The sequence below is a fragment of the Pogona vitticeps genome, chromosome 1, assembly GCF_051106095.1.
Source record: "Pogona vitticeps strain Pit_001003342236 chromosome 1, PviZW2.1, whole genome shotgun sequence".
Lineage (NCBI taxonomy): Eukaryota > Metazoa > Chordata > Lepidosauria > Squamata > Agamidae > Pogona > Pogona vitticeps.
The window spans coordinates 159,948,521-159,969,467 of record NC_135783.1 but is presented as its reverse complement, the minus strand read 5'-3'; the positions used below and the strand labels follow the sequence as shown (position 1 = coordinate 159,969,467).

The 20,947-nt window shown below is 51.5% G+C and overlaps 1 protein-coding gene across 3 annotated transcripts; it reads left to right on the top strand.

The window, feature by feature from the left end:
• Positions 1 to 2,058: 2,058 nt before the first annotated feature.
• On the top strand, positions 2,059 to 15,475 carry OTX1 (orthodenticle homeobox 1). Of its 3 annotated transcripts, XM_073003894.2 has the most exons (5): positions 2,059 to 2,211; positions 4,010 to 4,169; positions 5,693 to 5,965; positions 7,771 to 7,922; positions 13,230 to 15,475. In XM_073003894.2, the coding sequence occupies exons 3-5, from the start codon at positions 5,869 to 5,871 to the stop codon at positions 14,097 to 14,099; spliced, it is 1,119 nt and encodes a 372-aa protein (XP_072859995.2). In that variant the 5' UTR covers positions 2,059 to 2,211; positions 4,010 to 4,169; positions 5,693 to 5,868; the 3' UTR covers positions 14,100 to 15,475. The 3 variants fall into 3 exon arrangements, with proteins under 3 accessions (XP_072859995.2, XP_072859989.2, XP_072860002.2); XM_073003888.2 differs by lacking the exon at positions 4,010 to 4,169; XM_073003901.2 differs by lacking the exons at positions 2,059 to 2,211; positions 4,010 to 4,169 and adding an exon at positions 4,176 to 5,600.
• The last annotated feature ends 5,472 nt before the right edge of the window (positions 15,476 to 20,947 follow it).

The following is a 20,947-nucleotide window of genomic DNA, read 5'->3' as shown; positions in this document are numbered from 1 at the left end:
TTTTCATTTTACTCTTTCTCTGTTTAGATTTTTTTTTTCTATTAAAACTTTTATCCTAAAAAAAGAGAGAGAAAGAATTCTTTATAAAGGATTAGCACCTATTAATATTTATGAGAATGAGGTAGATATCCTCAAAATGGCGCGCACTGTTTTGTGTGTGCGTGTGTATGTATGTACAGGCAGCCGATAAAACGTTCACGGATGTGTTGTAGAAATTAAACAACTGAGATTTACATTTATACTGATAATTAATTTAAAATAGTCTGCGCATTGAATGTAACATTTATGAACACAGCCAAATCCTAACGAAACGTACTGGGTTGAAGAATCCATTGATACTCATTAAAGCTGCAATCCTAAACGCCCTTTTCCTGGCAATGAGCCCCATTGATGATTATGGGATTTTGTGTGAGTAGACACCCGTAAATGCGCGGGATATAATAATGATAGCAAAAAGGTCGAAAGCAATTTCCCTTTATTTCTCTGGGATTTCCTGCGTTTCGTATTAAAATATATATTCGGTATATTCTTTGCTATGCATGTTTTAATGGACAGCGCACTTTCAAGGGACTGGGAAAATGCCTCATGTACTTCCTTGGAACTTCGCTCCGAGTAAACACGTTTAGGATTGCGCAGATCATTTAAAATGCACAAGAAGTTGGAAATATAGTCACATGCTTTTCTTCAGTGCTCCATACAGCGATATAGGCAAATTAGTACTGAAACTAGTGTGTGCTATGACAGCATTCAAATCAGAAAAGGGGGTCGCTCACTCGGACGATCCAAGCCGGAGACACAATGTCGCAGCGTAATATTCCTTGTTATTGTTTGTCCCTGCCCAGGAAAACAATTTAATTCATCAGCTGGAAGACGTCCATGCAGAGAGATTAGAATGCTTGTAGAAGCCCGTGTTCTTCATTCAGATATGATGATGGACGGACTGGTCGCCCCTCTCCTCCCTCCTCAAGGTCCGCCCTTTCCCCCGAAATAAAAGCGGGAAACAAGTAGTCTTCTCTGGAGAGCTCTACCGAGGGGGTACAGTTGTTGTTGTTGTTGTTGTTGTATCATATCCAAGAATACTTTGAAATGGGGGCGAATATAACTTTTACGGGGGACGGAAGAGATATAGTTACCCCCCTGGACTTATTTGAAACATGTTCTTATCCTACATATGTTTACTTAGACGTAAATGCCACCGGGGTCGGTTTACAAAGGATTACTGCCCTAACTTAGGAAGTAAGTTTTGCTGTAATAAACTGAGTTTGCAAGATAATGTTTCTAGAAACATTATCTTGCAAATGGGCCAATTCAAGCATCCCAAATCGGGCACGTCGGACTTTCTTTTCCTTCTTCTTTTTAATGCGTCAATGAGGTGATAGATGCTTCTTTCTTGGGGAGATTTCCTGTAAACGACAGACCCCGGATGGCACCTGTCACCCACCATTCCCGGCGGCGTTCGCTCCGCGCCAGGAAGAGCTGATGTTGAGCCTTACAGGGAACCTGGAGGAGTGGGGAGAAGGGAATGGAGGCAGCCTTGGGCACGAACCGCGGCTGGCGGGCCGCCTGCGTGGGGCGCACGGTTCGCACACGGCAGCTGCTTCAGGAGGAGGAGGCGGCGGCGGCAAGGCGAGTTTTCGAAGGCAACCGGGAGTTCAAGTGGGGTTGTGGGACAAAGTCCCCGCTCAGGCACCGGGGCTCCTTGCGCGGCTCTCCTTCCACGCGCGGCGGGGCAGGTGAGGGAAGGGGCGAGTCCCTCGCTCGCCAGCCGGGCCGCCCGAACCCGAGGGGCGCGTGCCACTGAAAAGTCTTCTGGCGCCGGGCTTTCCCGAAAGTAGGAACGCGGGGGAGGGAGGGGGAGGCGTCCCGGCTGGCGGGGCCACGGAGGCCCCTGCCAGCCCACCTGCCCGCCCCCGAGGGAGTTGCGCGGAAGCCTGCCTCCGTCTCCGGCGGCGGCGAGTGCGCGCGCGGCCGGGGCTGGGGTGGCGTGGGGGGGGGAGGATGGGGGGCGTGCGGAGGTAAGACTCATCCGGAGCTGCCATTGCCCGGGCGGCTGTCACTCAGCGGCAGAGAGGCTGGCGATTGGCGCCGGGCTTGGTTACGCATTTGCCTCGCGCTCACATACAGGGGTAGGGCAGTAGAAAGGTGATCAATCTTCATCAGGCTACATTTCCAATCACCTAAACAACCGGGCGAGACGGCGACCGCGACAAGGTAAAAAAAAGCGCTTGATTTATTTCACTTTCCGCCATCTCCCCTCCCACAGGTGAAGCAACACTTACCTGGCACTCCCGGGATCACACGCAGAAAGCCCCCCCCTTTTTTCCCCTTCCTCTTTCCTCCACCCCCCCCCCCCCGCGCGCGCCCCTGCAAGCTGCCTCCCCCCCCATCCCTCCCAGCTGGATTTGGGGGGTGAGTTTTCGGCTGCCTCTTTAGGGAAGCGAAAGTTGGGGAGCCACTTTGGCGCTCGCCCGGCGCTTGGGAGACGGCCAGCAGCCGCCGCCGCAGCAGCCGCGAGGCGAACGCCCGACTGGCTGGGTTGGAGGAGGCGGCGGAGAGGTGGAAGAACAACAAAAGAGGCCGGGAAGCAAAGCAAGGAGGGCAGAAAAGTTTGCCTCCCAACTTGTCCTGCCCTTTGCTTTGCTTTGCAGCGCGCGCGGGCGGGCCGGCGGGCGGGCAGGGGCCTGGCCTGGCCGAGGGGTCTCCCAGGCGCCCGCCCTCGCCCATCGGACCCCCCCCCCGCCCGCCCGCCTCTCCCCCTTTCTCCTCCTCCTCTTCCTCTTTCGGGGGAAAAAGTGCCTTGCAGGTAAACGAGAGCGGCGAGCGGGGCTCCGCCGTTGCCGAGGCGGCTCTGGACGCGGCGTCCTCCTCCTCCTCCTCCTCCCGCGCCTCGCCTCGCCTCGCCTCGCCTGGCCTCCCCTCAGGTGCGGGGCCCGAAGGGGCGAAGGGTCAAGAAAGGCTCCCCGGCCCGACGCCGCCTCCCGGCACCCGCTCGGCAAACTCCGGGCCTCGTGGCAGCCGAGAGGCGAGCCGAACCGCCGAACTTGGGCGGCCCGCGCGGGGCGGCGGCCGGGAGAGAGGGCTCCGTTTGGCTCCCGCTTTCCAGGCGCCGCCAGAGCCCGGAGCGCCTTTCTCCCTGGCCTGGCTGGCTGGCGGGCTCCCCCTCTCCCCCGTCTCTCCTGCGGTCCATCCTCTTGACCTTCCAGGTGCGCGGTCCGCGTCGCCCTCTCCGAACCGAAGCGGACGGGCTGCTGGGAGGATGGGAGGCAAGGGTCCGAAAGTGGGCAAGGAGCCGGGCAGATCCGCCGTTCCCGACGTGTCCCGCTCTTGGTCGTTCCTGGGGAGAGGAACCACCCCGCGCGTCGGTCTCTTCTTGGGCAGGCAGGCGCTGAGTGGGCGTCCCCCCCCCTCTCTCTCGACAGACAGACAGACGCCCTGACCCGAGAGCAAGTCGCCCTCGAAACTCGAGAGAACTGACCTGTGCGGAGACGTGGGTAGGGCAGGGCGGAGACCCAGTCTCTGGCTCCTGGCCGGGCCTTTCGGCGAGCCCGTCGCCTCTGCCCCTCTTCCGACGGGGCCGCCCGCGAGGTTTCTAGGCCTCGGCCAACTTCGCTTGTCCGGAGCTCTCCCGCTCGAGCGGCTCTTTCCAGACACTGAAAGAGTGGGGTTGGGTTTTTTTTTTTTGGGTGGGGGGAAGCAAGCACTCACGAAAAGATGACCTACAGGCCTTTTTGTGTGTGTGTGTGACCCCGCGATTCTGCTGATATACTGGGGGGGGGGGGGAGGGAGCCTATTTCAAATGAAGAAGAGTACCAATGGTTAGTGCTCGGTAATGGCGAACTCAAAACTTGAAAGTACTGTACTGTAAAGCCCAGCTCCAAATGAAAACAGACGCCCGAAAAGAACTTTCGTTATCGGCGTTTCCAACCTGAATTTGGCCCGATCTGAACGGCGCGAATTGGAAAGAAAGTGGGATTGATTCTAAAAGGCCTTTCCTCTCTTTACGAAATAGGAACGGCGGCTTGGTTCTCCCACGTCTCTAAAGTAAACCAAGTGGATAGGCTTTCCACTCTGTCTCAACTCTGGGCCGTGTCGGGGTGGCGGAGTTCCTCCTTCATATCAAATACTGCATAAACTAAGGGAAAACTTCAACGGGTTCGTTAATGCTGGAGGTACGGATTGCCTAAATTAATTTCGAATATACTACCTTAATAGTTTGTGACGGTGATAACTTTAGCTTAAATCTCGCCTTCCACTCTTTCTCCCCATTCTTACGTATTTGTTGTTTCATTCACTAATCTGTGTAAAAATGCATACTGGAAGTAATAGGGCCTGCGGTCCAATTAAAGTTTGTGGACAGTTGTTAATCGGGATTAATGCCGTGGCCATCTGCTGCTTCCGGATGTGGGGTTTTAGTTGTCTGCGCGGTTCGACTAACTTATTTAGTGTACTTGTGCATTTATTTCCTTCGCTAATGAAGTTACTTGGGGAAACAAAAGCTTCCAAATCTACAGATTGAGAAATTCAACTAAAATATTTTCCTGGAAAAATAAGTGAATGACAACCCACCAACTTTCTGCAATTCTCTTCGTAAATCCTTGGAATTAAATCCTGTAGAGAAACAGCAATAGAAAGTAAGAGGTTATAGAATAACAAGACCATCCAGAATGCTGTCGGTGGCAGGGCACACCTCACCCAGCCAAGGCCCTTCCTTGGAAAGGAGCTCCATAGGTTTAGAATTGGCCTTGTTTCCAAATAAATACGCTGCTTCTCTACTCCAAGACCTGGAAATAACTGCTGTCTAGTGATGGAATTTGTGAACTTTGCTGTGCGGCCCTTTGGTATCTTTATTTCTGGTTTCCTCGACTGTCGGAGGAAATCCTTTGGAATATGAATTTCAAAGTGGCTCCAAAAACCTATTTGTTTTTTAACCATTAGCCATTTCTAATTAATGTGTGCCCTTCTGTTCTCTTTTAAATTAATTATACTTCCCTCTTTTGGTATCTCGTTTTGATTTCTAATCCAATTATCTTTTTAAATAATTGCTTTATCTCCCTCATCACTGAGTATTGTACCCCCTCGAAGCCCCTCGGCGATTGTACGGTAATATGCCTGTGTAGCTTTAAAAAAAATAATAATCCCACTTTCTCCCCCCCCCCCCCGCCAGCTCCTCCGCTCCGTTTACACTTCACTCTCTGCTACTTTCTAGTTTCGTTTAGAGGGCGAGGGAGATAACGCCACGTTGAGAGAGTGGGTTTCTTTTATATTAAAAAAAAATACTTTTAAAGAAGTAACTCGTAAAAGGAAATAAACCTGTCCTTAAACAAAACACACTCTTGCTTTTAAGAAAGATCTAAATTTGGCTAAATGTCTGCACATATTTTACTGCTTTTCTATTGGATTAAAACTGCCTTACTTTTTAAACATCGGTAGCCAGAAATTGTTTTATTTCCCTCACGCGTGTTATTTTGTTTCTTTTTTGAGGGGGGACTTCCTCGGTACGTATTAAATTGAACTGCAGCCTTTTTTTTTCTTTTTCTTTTTCTTTTTTTTAATCTTAGTCTGGCCAATGCCTCTGTTGGAAAGCCAAGGGAGCAAAACGAGTGAGTTTATTTATATTCGGAATCTGCCGGAGAAGTGCTCGCTTTTCTCTTATGCTCTGTGTTTATTTTTATTTTTATTTCTGTTCTTGCAGAGTGCCGCGAGAGGCTGTCCTGCCCCTGGGATTTCCTTCGCTCACCTCCATTGGAAGAATCGATCTTCTGAAATAAAACACACCAGGCAAATATCCAGGAATTTAAAGAGACGTTGGCGGAAAAAAGAAAATCAGTTGTGTGCGGACCATTTGGGGAAATCTTTCCAGCTTTTAGCATGATGTCTTACCTCAAACAGCCCCCCTATGGCATGAATGGGCTGGGGCTGGCGGGACCAGCCATGGATCTTCTACACCCTTCGGTGGGATATCCTGGTGAGCACCGGCCTCCTTTCCTTTCCTCCCGCAAACCCTGGAGCAGGCAGGTTAAGCCCTGCCAAAGAGCCTCCGGACAAAAAACAAAAAAACAAAGACCGCCCTCCGACCCCTCTAAGCAGTCACAAGGGCCTTCACAGTAAGCGGTTTCATCATTAAGGCTTCTGTCCATTTTTAAACCGCAGAGCCGTACATATTTTCCAGAACGGACTGAGCCACCCGCTCTCCTGCTCCCTGTAAAAGGTCCTGCCCTGGTACTGCTGGTGGTAGGGGGAAAGCAACCTAGGGTTTTCCTCGGAGCCCCTCTCCGAAGAGTGGCCTAAGAAGCCCAAGTCACCTTACTTGAAAAAGAGTCCCCTCCCAATAAGCGAGAAGCGCTGAATGGTTCAAAAGAGTTATTTGGAAAAGTTAGCGTTTGTAAACTACTCCCGGTTCCTCTGTTGCGGCTGTTAGAGAATCGGCTTGGATCCTCTTACACTTTGAAAATGGGGGCCGCCTCTCTGGGGGTGCGCGCTTGCTTGTGTTTGCGCTTTAAAAAAAAAATCTTCTCTAACAGGCAGGGGACTAAGGCACTTTTGGAGATGGATCTCGCATGGAATTTAAACGGCCTATCTTTTCAATGTTAATTTTCATAAGTTTATTTTGTTCCACTGAAAACTAATGGCGTTGGCGGGGCGGGGGCGAAGCGAAGTGCCTTAGATGATGACTTTGAGCGGCCTATCTAGTTCGGGCCGGATCCGAAGTCAAGGCCCGCTCCTGTTTTTCCCACCGTTTTCCTCTGCTTTGATCGCTTTGTCCTACAGCCGGGATTTGCCGGACGACATTTATCTCTTGGTCTCTCCCGCTTGAAATCCCCTTCAACCGTCGGGAGCTCTGGTGATGAACCTACAAAACAAGGGTGGGATAAATAATTTTACGGAAACTGATTCGGCAATCTAGTTAAGCTAAAACTTCTGATATTTAATTCAAGGAAGTACTTTTCCTGTCTTCATCTCAGTTAAATAGAACTTGTATGTTTAGAAAGCTCTTGAGTTCTCGGGACCCCAGAGGCTCCAGCTGCCCCGATCCCAATCCACAGGCAGATCAATCTTATCTGTGTTTAGAGTTTACTCAGAAATAAGCCCTGCGTGCTTCTTCTACTGGATTCCGACACCGGCACGGCCGCTTTGAACCTTGATTGTAAGCCTGTTTGCTCTGAAGTAAACACAATTAAATTCAACCGGAATGACTCCATGTGCTACGAGGGCCTTCTCTGGCATTTTGCTTATGTTTGTAGGATTGGGCTGTAAATAGGGGGCTCTTACACACTGGAAAGTGGCCGGTCGCCCAGAAGTCAAAGTACAACACTTCCAAAGTTAGCTGGGGCCGCAGGTCGGAGGCCTTCCAGGAAACTTAAGCCTCGGGAGGCAGCGATTCCGACTTCGGTCCAAAGAGAACTTGTTCCAGGGAGAAAACTTGTGGTCTGCAGCCAGAACTGATCTCTTACTGGCTGGTTTCTGTATTTATATTTGTAGAGCGTAAAGCGAACTAGTTCTCTCCTCCTTGGTCCGTGTCTGTGCGCGCCAGCGTCCCTTGCCGGATCCGCCCGGGCTGGTCCCTGTGAGCCGGTGCCCTTAACACAGGAGGGCCGCAAGTGTCAGGGATCGTGGGGGTGTGTGTGTGCACGGAGTGGGGTTGTAGGGTGGGGGAGGCGGTGGGGAATTCGGCTTTCCTCCACCGTGGGGGGGGGGAATTTTCGCCCTGGGGACGGATCCCGATGGTAATGTTCTGTTGTGTCTCTTCTTGTGTCGTCCCGGCGCGCACAGCTACTCCTCGGAAGCAGCGGCGAGAACGCACCACCTTCACCCGCTCGCAGCTGGACGTCTTGGAGGCGCTTTTTGCAAAAACCCGCTACCCGGACATATTTATGAGAGAGGAGGTAGCGCTCAAGATCAACTTGCCGGAATCCAGAGTCCAGGTCTGGTGACTGATAGAAAGGGAGGTTTTTGCCTGTGTGAGAGTGTGCGCGCGCGCCTGCGTGGGTACTCTGTCTGACGGGGAAAGGGGTTTTGTATGACTTGCCTGCGTTCAGGCCCCTCCACCTTTGCCTCCTAGCCCTTCCTAGTTTTCAGCAAGGATGGTCTGAAAGCGGAAAGTTTTGTTTTTGTTTGAGATATTGTTTTTCTTGGATCCATGCTGATCTCTTCCTAGTTTGAGCCACCTCCTCCTGAGCAGAAGCACTTTTCCTCCCCAGCTAGAACGCTCTGCTAGATGAAGCTGGTGCAAATAAGGCAAACAATGCTTCTGACCCAGAAGTTATCAACCGAGAGGGTACTGACTAGGCAGGTGCTGACCAATTTGGGATGTAGTTCCACAACTTTAGATTGCAGGGTGGAACCCGAGGAGACCCATGAATTCATGCTTTGATTCTCCCTCCACTGTCCCCTGACGCCTCCTGTTCCTATATATCACCATAGGCTGGAACTGACCCGTTGGGTCAAAGAACTGCAAGGCCAGCATTCTGACCCAAATGCTTTTGAATGGCCACAGAAACTCAGTTCCTATGTCCCAATACCAGGCATAGTGTGGGACTCCTGCCTCTGGCCTAAATATATCTCCTCAAAAATAACACTTGCTGAGAATTTGTGAAAACTTCCATTGTGTGAGATAAGACTTCCTAAACACATTTACTTTTAAGCAAGTTTTCCCCCCCTCTCGAAATAGTTCCAAGTAAATATATGTTAAACACTGGGTGCCAAATTGAAACCAAATTTGCACCCTCGTGTTAAATACACACAGAGTGTGACCCTGAAACTGTAACTAAGATCCCTTTGATTAGTGGCTGTTTTCAAAGTACTTTAAATAAATGTTTGACATCCAGCAATTTCACTGTCATTTACCTCCCCCCCCCCCAAAAAAAAATTTGTGCTAAGATTCCTGTTCTTCCTCAGGTTTTTGTCAATTAGGGATGAAGGTTTGTGGTCAAACTCCAGTCCTCACCTTGTTGACTTTCATAGTGCTGTGAAACAATAGCTGCACTGGGGTCTAGTTCTGGAACATAAATCTTGCTATATCCTGCGAGGGTTTTCTGTTTTTACTACTGTATTTCCCTTTTCTTCACCATTTTCCCTTCAGCAGAAATAAATTCCAGCTATTAATCTGAAATCTAAATATGGACTTGGGCTGACCTGCATGCTCTTTATGGTATTTGCTTCTTAAATTGTTCCAAAAAGATTTGAAGAGGCACGATGGGGTGTGTATCTATTTTAAACATGAAATTAGACAGAGGGATGATCTCTTCCTCATTGTCTCATGGCAGCACGATGAGATTTCCTTGGAGGAAAATGTTTTAAATGTGCTGTTAGCACATGTTAAAAAAAACAACACCTTGGAGAATTTAAAAGTAGGTTCCTCCCATTTTCCTCAGACATCTGCTTCTGTGTCTTGATCGTGCCACAGCTGGCAACAAGGGCAAAGCAAAATCCTGCTGTTTGTGATGTTCTTCCAGATATTATAAAGAGCAGAAGCATTGCAAGTATCCGGAAGAAATCAGCTCCATTTTGAGGCCACCGTTAGACTTCATAAGTGAAAAAAAGCAGGAAGGAGGGCCTTCCTTTTATTTTAATTGGCTTCCTGGCCTAATGAGACTCTGACCATTGTCTTCACAGTTTGTGGCATGTCCTGTCCAGCTTTGCTCTGCATTGGATCTTCTGTTTGAGATCTGTTGTCTTCTCCAGGAACTATATTTGTTTCGTCAGAGGTTGCATAAAGAGTGTTTTTTGAGAACTCTTGGAAAAGCGATGATTAAACTTCAAGGTTCTTTGATAAGGCCAATGGAAGTAGTCCTTGACAATTCCTTTAGAGGTTCCCTTAGATTGAAGGTGGTGATGGTTGGAAAGAACAGGCAGTAAATTAGCTCCTTTAGTTGGTGTGTCAATGTGTGTTATTAAAGCACAGCCACGCCTTTGGCATGCAGGTTGAATTCTTTCTATTTATTAATTGCCTGGTTTGTGTCCTGTTTTTATCTGAGGGTCATTTCAGGACTTAGGGATTTTCTACATGGGAAGCATTTAGGTGTAATAAAAAGGAAGGAAAATTGCATATAATAAATGTGATTATGGTGTTTCAGTGCCTACACATATGCATGCTTGCAAGCTAGGCCACACGGACATGCAGCTAAAAAGAAATGTATGTGCAGTTGTGACACATGTTGATCATGGAACACCATGTGCAACATTTAGAATATCTCACATGGTCCTAAGATCCTAAATCATACATTGGCCTGATCGAAACAATGAGTCCAAGGTATACTAAGAATTAGTCTATTTTCAGTTGTTTTTCTATTGGATGGGAGGAGGAAGGACAGCTGTTCTGGTATGTTTTCCTTGTTAAAACTAGAAAGGAGGCAAGCAATTATACAGTTCACATTTTGATGAGACGAAGGTTAACAGAAGCTTGTTCAAGATCACAGGGGACCTGTACAAGAGAGAAAGAAAAAAGAAAAATAAGGGGAATTAAGGGAATTGCAGATCTCTTGGATTCCAGACTCAGGGTCATGAGAACTGAGGTTGCTGTAGCGAATTCTCAGTTCCTAGATAGACTGCCTCTCGATGGAAAAGAACTGAAAGGAAGGAATTCTAGAGTTGTTCCTCTCTTTCTTCAGGTAATGAATAAGGGTGAACAGAAGAGTGTCCCTCTAAATGAGAAACATATGTACAGTACATGGGCCGGGGTGATTCCAAGAGCGGACAAATCTTGGAAGTGAATGGTGTAGCAGCAAATACGTGATGTTCGTCACACTTGTCAGGCAACAGTTGAAGTTATGCAGTGTGGGTGGTGCTGAACATGACACTGTCTTGGAACTCTATAATGGAGCCATCTTTGAAGAGCTGGATGTAATAGAGTACTTATGCAGCTGGGTGGTGATTGTGCTTGGCAGCGAAGGGTGGATGTTATGCTGATTGCAGCATGATTTTCCTGTTAAGAACTTTGGCTGGAAAGGAGTGAAAGCTGCCAAATTTCCCCTGAGTAAATTCATGACCTGAACTTACCTGAAGAATCATAGAGGAAGCCATATTTGCTTTGTAATTTTAAATGTTTTAACCAATTTGTTCTGATTTCTTGGGTTTTCTTTTATAAAGTGCTTCAAGATTTTATCCAAAATGGCAATCAGTCTATAAACTGATTATAAGTAAATGCAATGAATGCATGCACTCTTCATTAAGTTAGTGGAACCCAATACAATTTCAGAGTGGCAATCGTCTTTACCTTTTTGTTCCACGAACTTGGCAGGGAACAAACTTACAGTACAGAACTAGGGGTTTCTAAGTGTTCCAGATTTATTCCAGCTTTGATACACGATGTGTGCTTCATAACGTTTGAGAGCAGAATGATGGGGTTTCCACAGTTTTTAGGTTGACAAGGGATGTTGGGTACTAAGGGATGTAAAGAAGGTCGCTGACTAATTCATGAGTGAAGGGCTGGATAGAGATAAGTAACTGGACTTCTAGTATGGATGCTATCTGCTGTTGACTTTTCTTGGAGATTGACAGATAAGGAATTGAAGAGAGGAAGGAAACTGGATTGCTCTATTGGAATCATATTTTCAATCAGTTAAGAGCCTGTACAATACAATCTTTTTTATTGGAATATGTTTGTGCCCACAGCAGAATGGTTAATTTTGAAGTAAAGTAATGAGAAAATGTAGCTGGCTGGCTGGATAGCTTAGTGGTTTAGGTATCTGACCGTGGAGCCAGAGGCTGGGAGTTCGGTTCCCCACTGTGCCTCCTGCAAGTAGAACCAGCCTGTGTGGCTTCGAGCAAACTGCACAGTCTCAGGACACCCCAGAAGAAAATGGCAAACCATTTCTGAGTATTCTCTACCTGGGAAACCCCCGAAAAAGGTTGCTATGCGTCTGAATTGACTTGACAGCACATGGCTATTATTAATGAGAAAAGTACTGTACTTTGAAAAAATGGATAAGAGGGGCTAAACAGATTTAGAGGGGCGGATACTAAGAATTCTTGCTCCTAGGAAACAATGGTTTATCTCTCTTTCTAAAGCAAGTAGTATTAAGGATGTTGGTATTCATCCTGTATGGAAGGAATGCTTGTTGTATGGACAGCTTTGGGAAGGCTGAGAAGGATTCTATATTGAAAACAATTGACTTAGAATTGTGCTAACGGTTTTGTGTCATTTCAGTCATGAGAATATACTGAGGCTGTAGCAGATGCGTTGTAAGGCTGTCTGCATACGTCTAACCTATGATAAGTCTTTCTTGCTAGATATTCTTGGGATTGCTGGTCCCCGGCTCTCTCCTGCTCTCTTTTATGGGGTGTTAGTGGTAAAAGAAGCATGAACCACTTACTTGGTTGCTGTAAAGTCAGCTTATAAATTAGTGCAGGTTGCAAGTTAAACAAGGCTATTATGGTGGAATGGGTGTTGACATATTTTCCTTCCCCCCCGCCCCCATAGTGCTGTTAGTATTGGGGCACCTGTTGTTTTGTACCTGAAAGTTGCTAGTATTGAATTTATTGAAGCAGGTCCTTAGAAAGATTAGAACTTTTCCAAAACTGCACATGTCTGAGATGTGCAGATGGAAAGTTGATGCCACGCCCAATTGTTGATGAGGCTCTGGAGTCATTTTTTGCTCGGATATGGGTACCGGTGACTAGAGTAATATATTGCAACTCCTACATCAGGAAGGCTTTCGACGTAATTGGATGGGTAGGCTGACCTCTGGGCAGCGCACCAGTGATCAATCATTAGGCTCGCGGAGGGCCCCCCACCTGAAGGCAAACGATGTGTAGGCAGGGCTGGACAGGAGATTCTGTGCTAAGACCTGATGGCTTTTGATTGCCACCCGCAAAGAGAGGGGGATGAGACAAAAGACTTGAATTAACCGTGGTGGAGAATGAGGGATTAACCTGGCCGCCGGCCCGCTCTCTTAGGTCCAAAGAATTTGGCAGTCTTCTCCGACATTGTCATGACCACAGGCCGAGTGTCTTTCCAACGTAATTGTAGGCGGGCAGGGCGGGAGGGTGCGGAGAGCCTGAAGTGACTGTGAAGAATACCTGTGCAAGGACGAGGGAGAAGATGCTTACTTTGGAAGGGTGTGTGTGGGAAACCGGGGCCAGCAAGAGCGGGGGCGGACAGGCGGGTGGGGAGGACGCTTACAGTATTTGCTGATGGCTTTAGGGGCCCGGGGCAGGACTGCCAAAGGACTGACGGGCTGGTGCCTCCCCCTCCTCCCACCCCCACCCCCTTCCTCGCCCCTTTTCTGCAGGTCTGGTTCAAGAACCGCCGCGCCAAGTGCCGGCAGCAGCAGCAGAGCGGCAGCGGCGCCAAGAGCCGGCCGGCCAAGAAGAAGTCCTCGCCGGCCAGAGAGAGCTCCGGCTCCGAAAGCAGCGGCCAGTTCACGCCGCCCGCCGTCTCCAGCTCGGCCTCCTCCTCCTCGTCCAGCTCCAACTCCTCGGGCCCGGCGAGCGGCGGCGCGGCCTTAAGCAGCAACCCGGCGGGCCCTGGCGCCGCCGCCGCCTCCGGCCCGGCCTCTTCCGCCGCCGCCGCCGCCGCCGCCGCTGCCGCGGCCTCCCTGAGCAGCGCGCCCTCTGCCGTGGCGGCCTCGTCCATCTGGAGCCCGGCGTCCATCTCGCCCGGCGCCGTGCCGGAGCCCCTGGCGCCCAGCGGAGCCTCTTGCATGCAGCGCTCCGTCTCCGGCGCCTCCGCGGCCTCTTACCCCATGTCCTACGGGCAGGGCGGCGGCTACGGGCAGGGCTACCCGGCGCCCCCGCCGCCCCCGCCGCCCCCCTCGTCCTCCTACTTCAGCGGCGTGGACTGCGGCTCCTACTTGCCCATGCACGCGCACCCGCACGCGCACCCGCACCAGCTCAGCCCCATGGCGCCCTCCTCCATGGCCGGCGCCCACCCGCACGCCCACCACCCGCTCAGCCAGAGCTCCAGCCACCACCACCACCATCATCACCACCACCACCACCAGCCGGGCTACGCGGGCACCGGGCTGGCCTTCAACTCTTCCGACTGCCTGGACTACAAGGAGCCCGCCCCGGCCGCGGCCTCCTCCTGGAAGCTCAACTTCAACTCCCCGGACTGCCTGGACTACAAAGACCAGGCTTCCTGGCGCTTCCAAGTCCTGTGAGGAAGGAGGCGACGGGCAGAGAAACCTGGCCGCCGGGGAAGGCAGCACGGCCGGTCTCCCTCCGCCTTTCCCCAGCCTGCCTGCCTGCCAGCCACCTCTTCCCCTCCTCCTCGTTTTTTCCTCGGGACCGACTCGCTTTCGTCTCGTTCTGACACCGACGCGCTCCGTCTCTAGGTCCCCACCGCTTCTTCCTCTCTCACCGCTCGTCGTATTCAAACCAAACCACCATAATTTTTATTTTTTTAAGAAAATGGGGTGGGGGAGGGAAATGAAAGGGGGGAAAATATGTAACTTGTACAATTAGTGCTCCACTTCCGGCCTCTTTTGCCGGACCAAACAGGTGGTTCGAGGCGGCCCCTGCAGGATCAGACCCCCTCCTGGGCTTGCTGCTTCTCCTCGGCCTCTGGCCGCCCATGGACGTGACACACTCCTGGCGGGTTATTTGTTCGCTCCCTGGAAGTATGTTCCGCGCGGACTTTGGTGTTTGCGCAGCGCCGAAGAGGACTTTCCATCGAGAGCCACTTCTCTCTCTTTCAACAGAGAGGGGTTGGTCTCGGACACGCGCTGGAGCATCCTCGTTTCCCAGCCATCTCGCTGCCTGTGAGCTTTTTTGTGCTGGTCCTCCATATCCGCGGAAGGACGGAGGCGGGAGAGCTACGGGCGGGAGGTGGGGGGGGTGGGGTGGGGAGGGGAGGAAAAGGATTCCGTCCGGATGCAGACTTTTGTGTATATCTCTTAACCGCCCCTCTTCTCTTGGAGACTCTCCCCAGATCTCTCTCGTAGGATTGGTTGTGTTGCAAAAAGCGGCAGCAATCGTGTATATGTACAGTACATCAATAGGTCCTTTCCAGCGACCTTTAAAAATAATAATAATCGAGGGGAAGGTGAACACGTTGAGGAAGGCCACGTTTTTTTCACTCCCGCCTATGAGGTTCTCTTGCAGCGTTTTCCTTGTCTTTTTGCGGAGAGGGGAAACCAAAGCGTTAATGGTGAAGGAGAGGAATGCCCTGTTTGGAGAGCGAGCGAGCGAGCGGGGGGGGGGGCAGAAGAGAGGGAGAGGAGGGGCGGTGGGGTGAGTGTGGAAGAGCCGGAGGGCGCCCCCCCCGTCAGCGGAAGAGCTCTGCCCCCGGTCCCATCGCCAGCCCCCGTTGCTCTCGTGCAGACCCGGCTGGACCCGTCCCACGCACTTGCTCATCTGTCGCCCCAGAGGTTTTTGTGGGGGGGTGGGAGGGTTTCTTTCGGTCCCCCGGTCTTTCGGGGAAGAAATTGTAACGTTGATTATTTACGCCGTTATCCCAACAGTCACCTGTTGAAATGTAAGGCAGATCGTTCCCCTTTATCTACATACCCCGATAATAAAATCCAAGCTAATAAAAGCCCTTGTCTGTGTCATCTTTGGGGGGGGGTTGTTGTTGTCGAGAGTCGGGAAGGAGCAAAAAAAAAAAACACCTTCAAACCCACCCATCCCCCCCCGCGACGTCGATCAGCTCTGTACCTCGGTCGGCCGCTTCCGAGGTAGGGCAGGCCGCTGAAGATCGATATTGTTTCGAAAGCAGGGGAAGGAGGGAGCGCTGGCCCGCTGCACTTTTATCTCACTGAGCTGCCTTTTAATGACTGTAATTGGATTGGCGTCTAACCAAAACTTTGATGGGTTGTGTACGCAGGGAAAACGGTGCGAATGCGTTTCCCCGCTCTCTGGGGAAGGGCAAAAGTATACCCACGCAGACCATTTTGGAAGCGGAGTGAGGGGGAAAGACGGGGGCATCTGAAGTTCGGCAGGAACTTTCTGGCTCAAGCGCCCTCAAATGCCCCTCTTTTCTCGCAGCTGAGCCGGCTGGGGCCAAAGCATCCTGGGACGGTGCGGGTCATTCACCTTCTGGGAATCCTCCCTCAGTGTCGAACTGACTTGCTACTTTTTCTTTAATTGGTCGCTGGACCAGGGCTTCGAGGAATTTGGGACGTTCATGGAACTTCAGCTCTGCCGTTCTAGACAGAGACATTTACAAAGTCCCCAAGAAAAGCTGGAGACACAACCCGAATTTTTGTCGGATTCAAAGCACTTGGGAACATGTCCTTCCACGCTATCGTTAACGATATCGAAGGAAATTTCGGCTGAGACTCTTTAGCAGATAATCAGAACTGGCACATGGTTAACGTCACTAGACCTATGATGGCTGCAATCCTATACACTCACAGCGAGAAATAAGCGCAATTGAAGGAAGTCATCAGGGAGTCTTTATAGCATTGGCTGAAATCTATGGTCCCCATAAAGCCACTGGCAAGCATTCCCTTTGACATGCTGGATCTGTATGGCAGTAATTTATTTAGAAGGAAGCCTCGTTGGGCGCAGAGGAATTTCTACATAAATGAACTTATTTAGAAATGCAGCTCTTCAGACTGGAAGTACTTTAAAGTTACCGTCGGGAAAGGTAGAAACGGAGTTAATTTTATTTAAAAATAAATGAATAAAAGCAAACCATTATCTGCGTATTTAACGTATCTATAAAATCAATATAAATACGAATCTTAACAACGGAATACTATATTAATAGCCAATCCCTTCCCCAAAGATAAAGCTGGCTAAAAGGGCCTGACAAAGTTTGAGCGACGAAGCATTAAACCATAACGCAACATAGGAGACCTCTGTGAAATATTTCCAATTTTGATGTTCCGATCTCCCCAGAGATTAACAAAAAAACTTCGCACCTTTTTCTCTTTCGGGGGGGGGGGGCAAGGAAAAAATAATCCGCTGGATCAGTTTAACCTCAGGAGAAAATATTTCTAGAGTCTAAGGTTAAGTAGCCTATTAATTACCACTGAATAATTGATTACACTCATTAATGAGATACATAACGACAACTGATTCAATGGTGGGCGTGAATCCCGCTGACGACAGATACCTGCTCAATATCGACCCCTCCCCCGGGGTGGAATTAACTGACCGGGGTTAAACTAAAAAATATTTCAGGGCTCCAAAATTTCAGTTTTGAGAGTGAGAAATTAGCCCCGTTTGTTCTTTTTGCTGCAACAAAAGAGTCTTTTAAGAGTCGTGTGGAACCTCGGAGAGTCAAAAGACTTTCCTGGACTGCAGCCTGTTGCACCGGATGACTGGTGCCGCCGTCCAGGAAATGTTAGGCCGAATAACATCTGAATAAAATCAGACTTTATTATGGCAAATGAATAATTATTCCGAGGAAGTGGACTTATCCACGAACGCTCACATTAAAATATGGCAGTTAGTCTTCAAGTTGCCAGTGTTTCTGTCCTTTTATTATTTTTTTTCCTTTGCTCTTTGCCAAGTAAAATCTGTTGGTCTCCACGTATTTGTATACATTACTGTGTAGTGTTGAAAATATCTCTAGGCTTTAAGGTTTTAACTCTCGGTCCTGCTAGTAATCACCACCACAGGTTCTCAAAGTTAACCTCATTTAGGAGGACAAATCGGCTCTTCTGAAGTGCCAAGGCGAGTGTTTCGATTTTACACCTTGCTGCAATTCACGTTTCCTTTCTCAGGAAGTTCTGGACGCCTCTCCACGTTCTTGTCCCTCGAGGAGCTGCCGCAGATGCTGGCGCCCGGAGGTGCGGAATGTGTGGCTCCCCGGCCTTCTGCCGAACTCCAGCTCTCATCATCCACGACCACCGCCTGTGGCGACGGGAGTTGATGGGGCCTGGAGTCCTCCCCGTCTGGAGGGCTTGGCATTGCCCGCCTCTCAATAATCTACTCCAGTTGGGATCGGGACGCATCGGCCCTGGAAGCTTTTATTTCCTGGACTCCCGGTGGCAACCAGAGTCACTCAGGCTTCAGCTGTTTCCTCGCCGGACAAAAGGGCAGGGCCGGCCCGACTATGCTTGTAGGTCGTTCAGGCCAGTGGATGTGGGACGGACTCTGGAAGAGGGCAGTCGTAGTTTCCTTTCGAAGCAGAAAAACAAAGACACCCACACACCCCCTTGCTGCCCCGCACTTTCCAGTCTGGACGTGGGGGTGTCTCCCCTTGGCCCTCCGTGCCTGGGCTCAATTAACCCGCGACAGCCCAAGACGCGGGGGCGTCCCCCAGTCACTCCTGGGGTGCGAAGGATGCGGCGGGAGGAATCGACAGTATTTCTTGGCGACCGGGCGCAGTTGCCACGAGGCTTGCCCCGAGCCAGCATAAGTCACGGTGCGCTCTTCTCCAAGGGGGAGCCAGCCTAGGCAGGCGCCAGTGGTGCAAGCAGCGCTTTCACGACTGGCAGAGACCCTCGACAGTAAGCCGCAACTTGCCGCCCAAGTTTTGCTGCGGAAGATGTTAAGCGGTAGAGAGTATCTCGAACCACGTGCAGAGTTTTGCTTTTCCTCGTCGGCACCAGGTATACTGCACGTACCTAAGATAAGGAGAGAGGGACCTCCAGCCGGCCTGAGCTCCTCAACCTATTCTTATCGGAGAATTAAGTACTGCAGAAGTCGGACCTTCTAAGCCTCCAGATCGCCTCTTCCCAGATCTCTCTCTCTCTCCCTTTCTGTGCCAGGCCTGTAGGCAGAAATCCTCTGGGGAGGGGGCCTACCAGGGAACCGGGAAGGGGGAGAAATCATTGCAGGACTCCTTAGCGAGCAGTGGGTTGAGCACGGCCTCGGTGCTTCCTCCTTCTCCATGGCTTTCCCTTGTGTCTCCAGAAAGGGAGCCTTTCGACGTCTTTCGAGCCACGCACCCGGTTTCGGTGGCCTCAGTCCTGCTAGCAGCCCACACTTTGAGACAAGAGTGTCACCCTCTCTTCCATACGGATCGCCCACGGAATCTAATGTATACGTTTCTGGACAGCATCAGTTCTAAACCAGAGAAAGGGACGTTAGGTATAGCTCCATTTGTGCAGCGCCGTAGCGGCAGAGGAACAGTTTTCTAAGTCTCCCGAATCTCTCTCTCTGTTTTTGCTCCCTTAGCATACAGTTTGGAGAAAAGCAAAGTTTGCTCTGAGGATTTGGTTTTAACAAATCCAGACAAAACTGGTTCCCCTCCCCCTCCCCCTTTCTAGCTCAGGATTATGTGCAATTCAGGAGGGTTTTCCTAGTCACTGGGCTGGAGATCGCTTAGAACCGAGACCACAGTAGGCGGCCTGCCTCTAAATGCCAAAGACGGTAAGTGGCTTCCGAAATGTGCCCCAAATCAAGCCCCAGGAGCGGCGGAGGGAGCTCGGGGAGCGACTTGAAGAGCCATCTGGGGTGTCCGACTCCCTCGAGAGGACTTAGTTTAGACCGCCAGGCGGGAGGGGGGGAGGCAGCGGCGCCCGGCGCTGAAGCCCGAATCGCGCTGCTCGGCGAGCGCTGCCCAGCCTCTCGTTTGGCTCCCGCGACGGGGCGGGGAGGGAGGGTCGTGCGAGCGAACTTTTCGGCCCGTCGGCGAACCGTAGGACGGCGTTTCGTTTCAGCGGCCGAGCTCAGCGTGGCTGACCCCCCCCCCTCGGGCTTATCCCCGCCGCTCAGGGGCCAGTCTTTCCCGCGCAAAGTGGCCCCACGGGTGCCTTCACCTGCGTGGGCGGGAGAGGCAGCAGCGGGGGAGCCCCCACCCCCATCCCGCCGGCAAACGAGGGGTCCCTTCTCCCCTGCCCACCTGGGCTTGGGGCGCCCCGTGAACTCCCTCAGCCTTGCTCCCGCTCCCTTTCTCTGTCCCCTTCTCGGGTGAGGAGGAGTCGGGTCCACGACTGGGGCCAAGAGAAAGGAAGGAAGGCCGCCCCCCCGCCCCCCTTCTTTGCACGCGGGCGAACCTCTCCGGCCCTGGGAGCGGAAGGACGAGGCTTCTGCTCTGCCCCTTCCCTCCCCGGCTGCTCACGTGACGGGGGGGCGCCAGAGGGAGCGGGTGTGTGTGTGCGTGTGTATGTATGTGTGCCCAGGGGACCGTGCCTCCAGCCTAGCGGCGGAGGGAGAAAGGCCGCTCTTCTCCCGGGTGCCTGCAAGGGACGCCTTCTTTCTCAGCCTCAGCGCCGGGAAGGCGTTGGAAGGCCACGGCCAGGCGCTGGTTCGACTCCCGCCGGCGTTCCCCTCCTTCCAGGCAGCCAGCTTGTCCTTTTGCCGACTCAGCTCAGGCCCGGCGGTGCCAGAGGAGGGCCGCCCTCGAGAGGAAACAACGAGGCCGCGCCCCCGCCAGAGGAGGCGGGGCGTTGGGGGCCCTGCGCCTTCGGAGGCTGTTCCGAAGTCCACCCTCCCTCCCGCCCGCAAGCAAAAATGGCTGGGCTCAGTCCACGTGCATCTCTTCCCCCCCCGCCCCCCACGAAAACCACAACTCCTGGATAGGCAGGGGGTGCGTAACCGGCATCCCGCTCTCTCTCCCCTGCCAAATTCCCCGCAGCTGGACGGGAGGCTTCCTGTTGGGCAGCCCGCTGGGGTTTGGGATGAAGTAACCTTTGCTCGGCCAGGTGCATCCAGACGAGCGAGCCGTCGCTTTCCCCACCCAAAGAGGTTTAGGGCTGAGAGGCGCGATGAAAACATTCCTCGGAGACCCAGCCTCCCCTCCTCTTTCTCCCTTCCCGATTCCAAAGGGCGAGTGTGCCCTCTCGGTGTGCTTGCCTGACGGTCTTCACCTCCGAGAAATTTGTCCTGGCTACTTGGTTAAAGGCACCCGATTCCGCTGCTGGCGGTGGTGATTCTCCTCATATTTACAGCCCTGGCGGTATCTAGCTAAGCTGTGCCCACGAAACCTGTCTTAAAACCGGCAGGTTAAAATGTCTGCGGTAAAATTCCATGGTTTGTTGTAAAATATGTTTGGAATGCAGATGTCACCACCGTAGCCTGCCTCCCAGTTTTAAACATTCAGCTGGTTCATATAACCTGAGGAGAACCACATAAAATTGACTAGCAAGAAGATCGTTGCCTGTAATGCATC

What these genes read in the sequence shown, in the direction of transcription:
- OTX1 (XM_073003888.2), top strand. Translation starts at nt 5,869, where the DNA reads ATGATGTCTTACCTCAAACAGCCCCCCTATGGCATGAATGGGCTGGGG. An exon ending in CCCTTCGGTGGGATATCCTG is followed by an intron (nt 5,966 to 7,770) that starts GTGAGCACCGGC and finishes CGGCGCGCACAG; the next exon opens with CTACTCCTCGGAAGCAGCGG. An exon ending in TGCCGGAATCCAGAGTCCAG is followed by an intron (nt 7,923 to 13,229) that starts GTCTGGTGACTG and finishes CCTTTTCTGCAG; the next exon opens with GTCTGGTTCAAGAACCGCCG.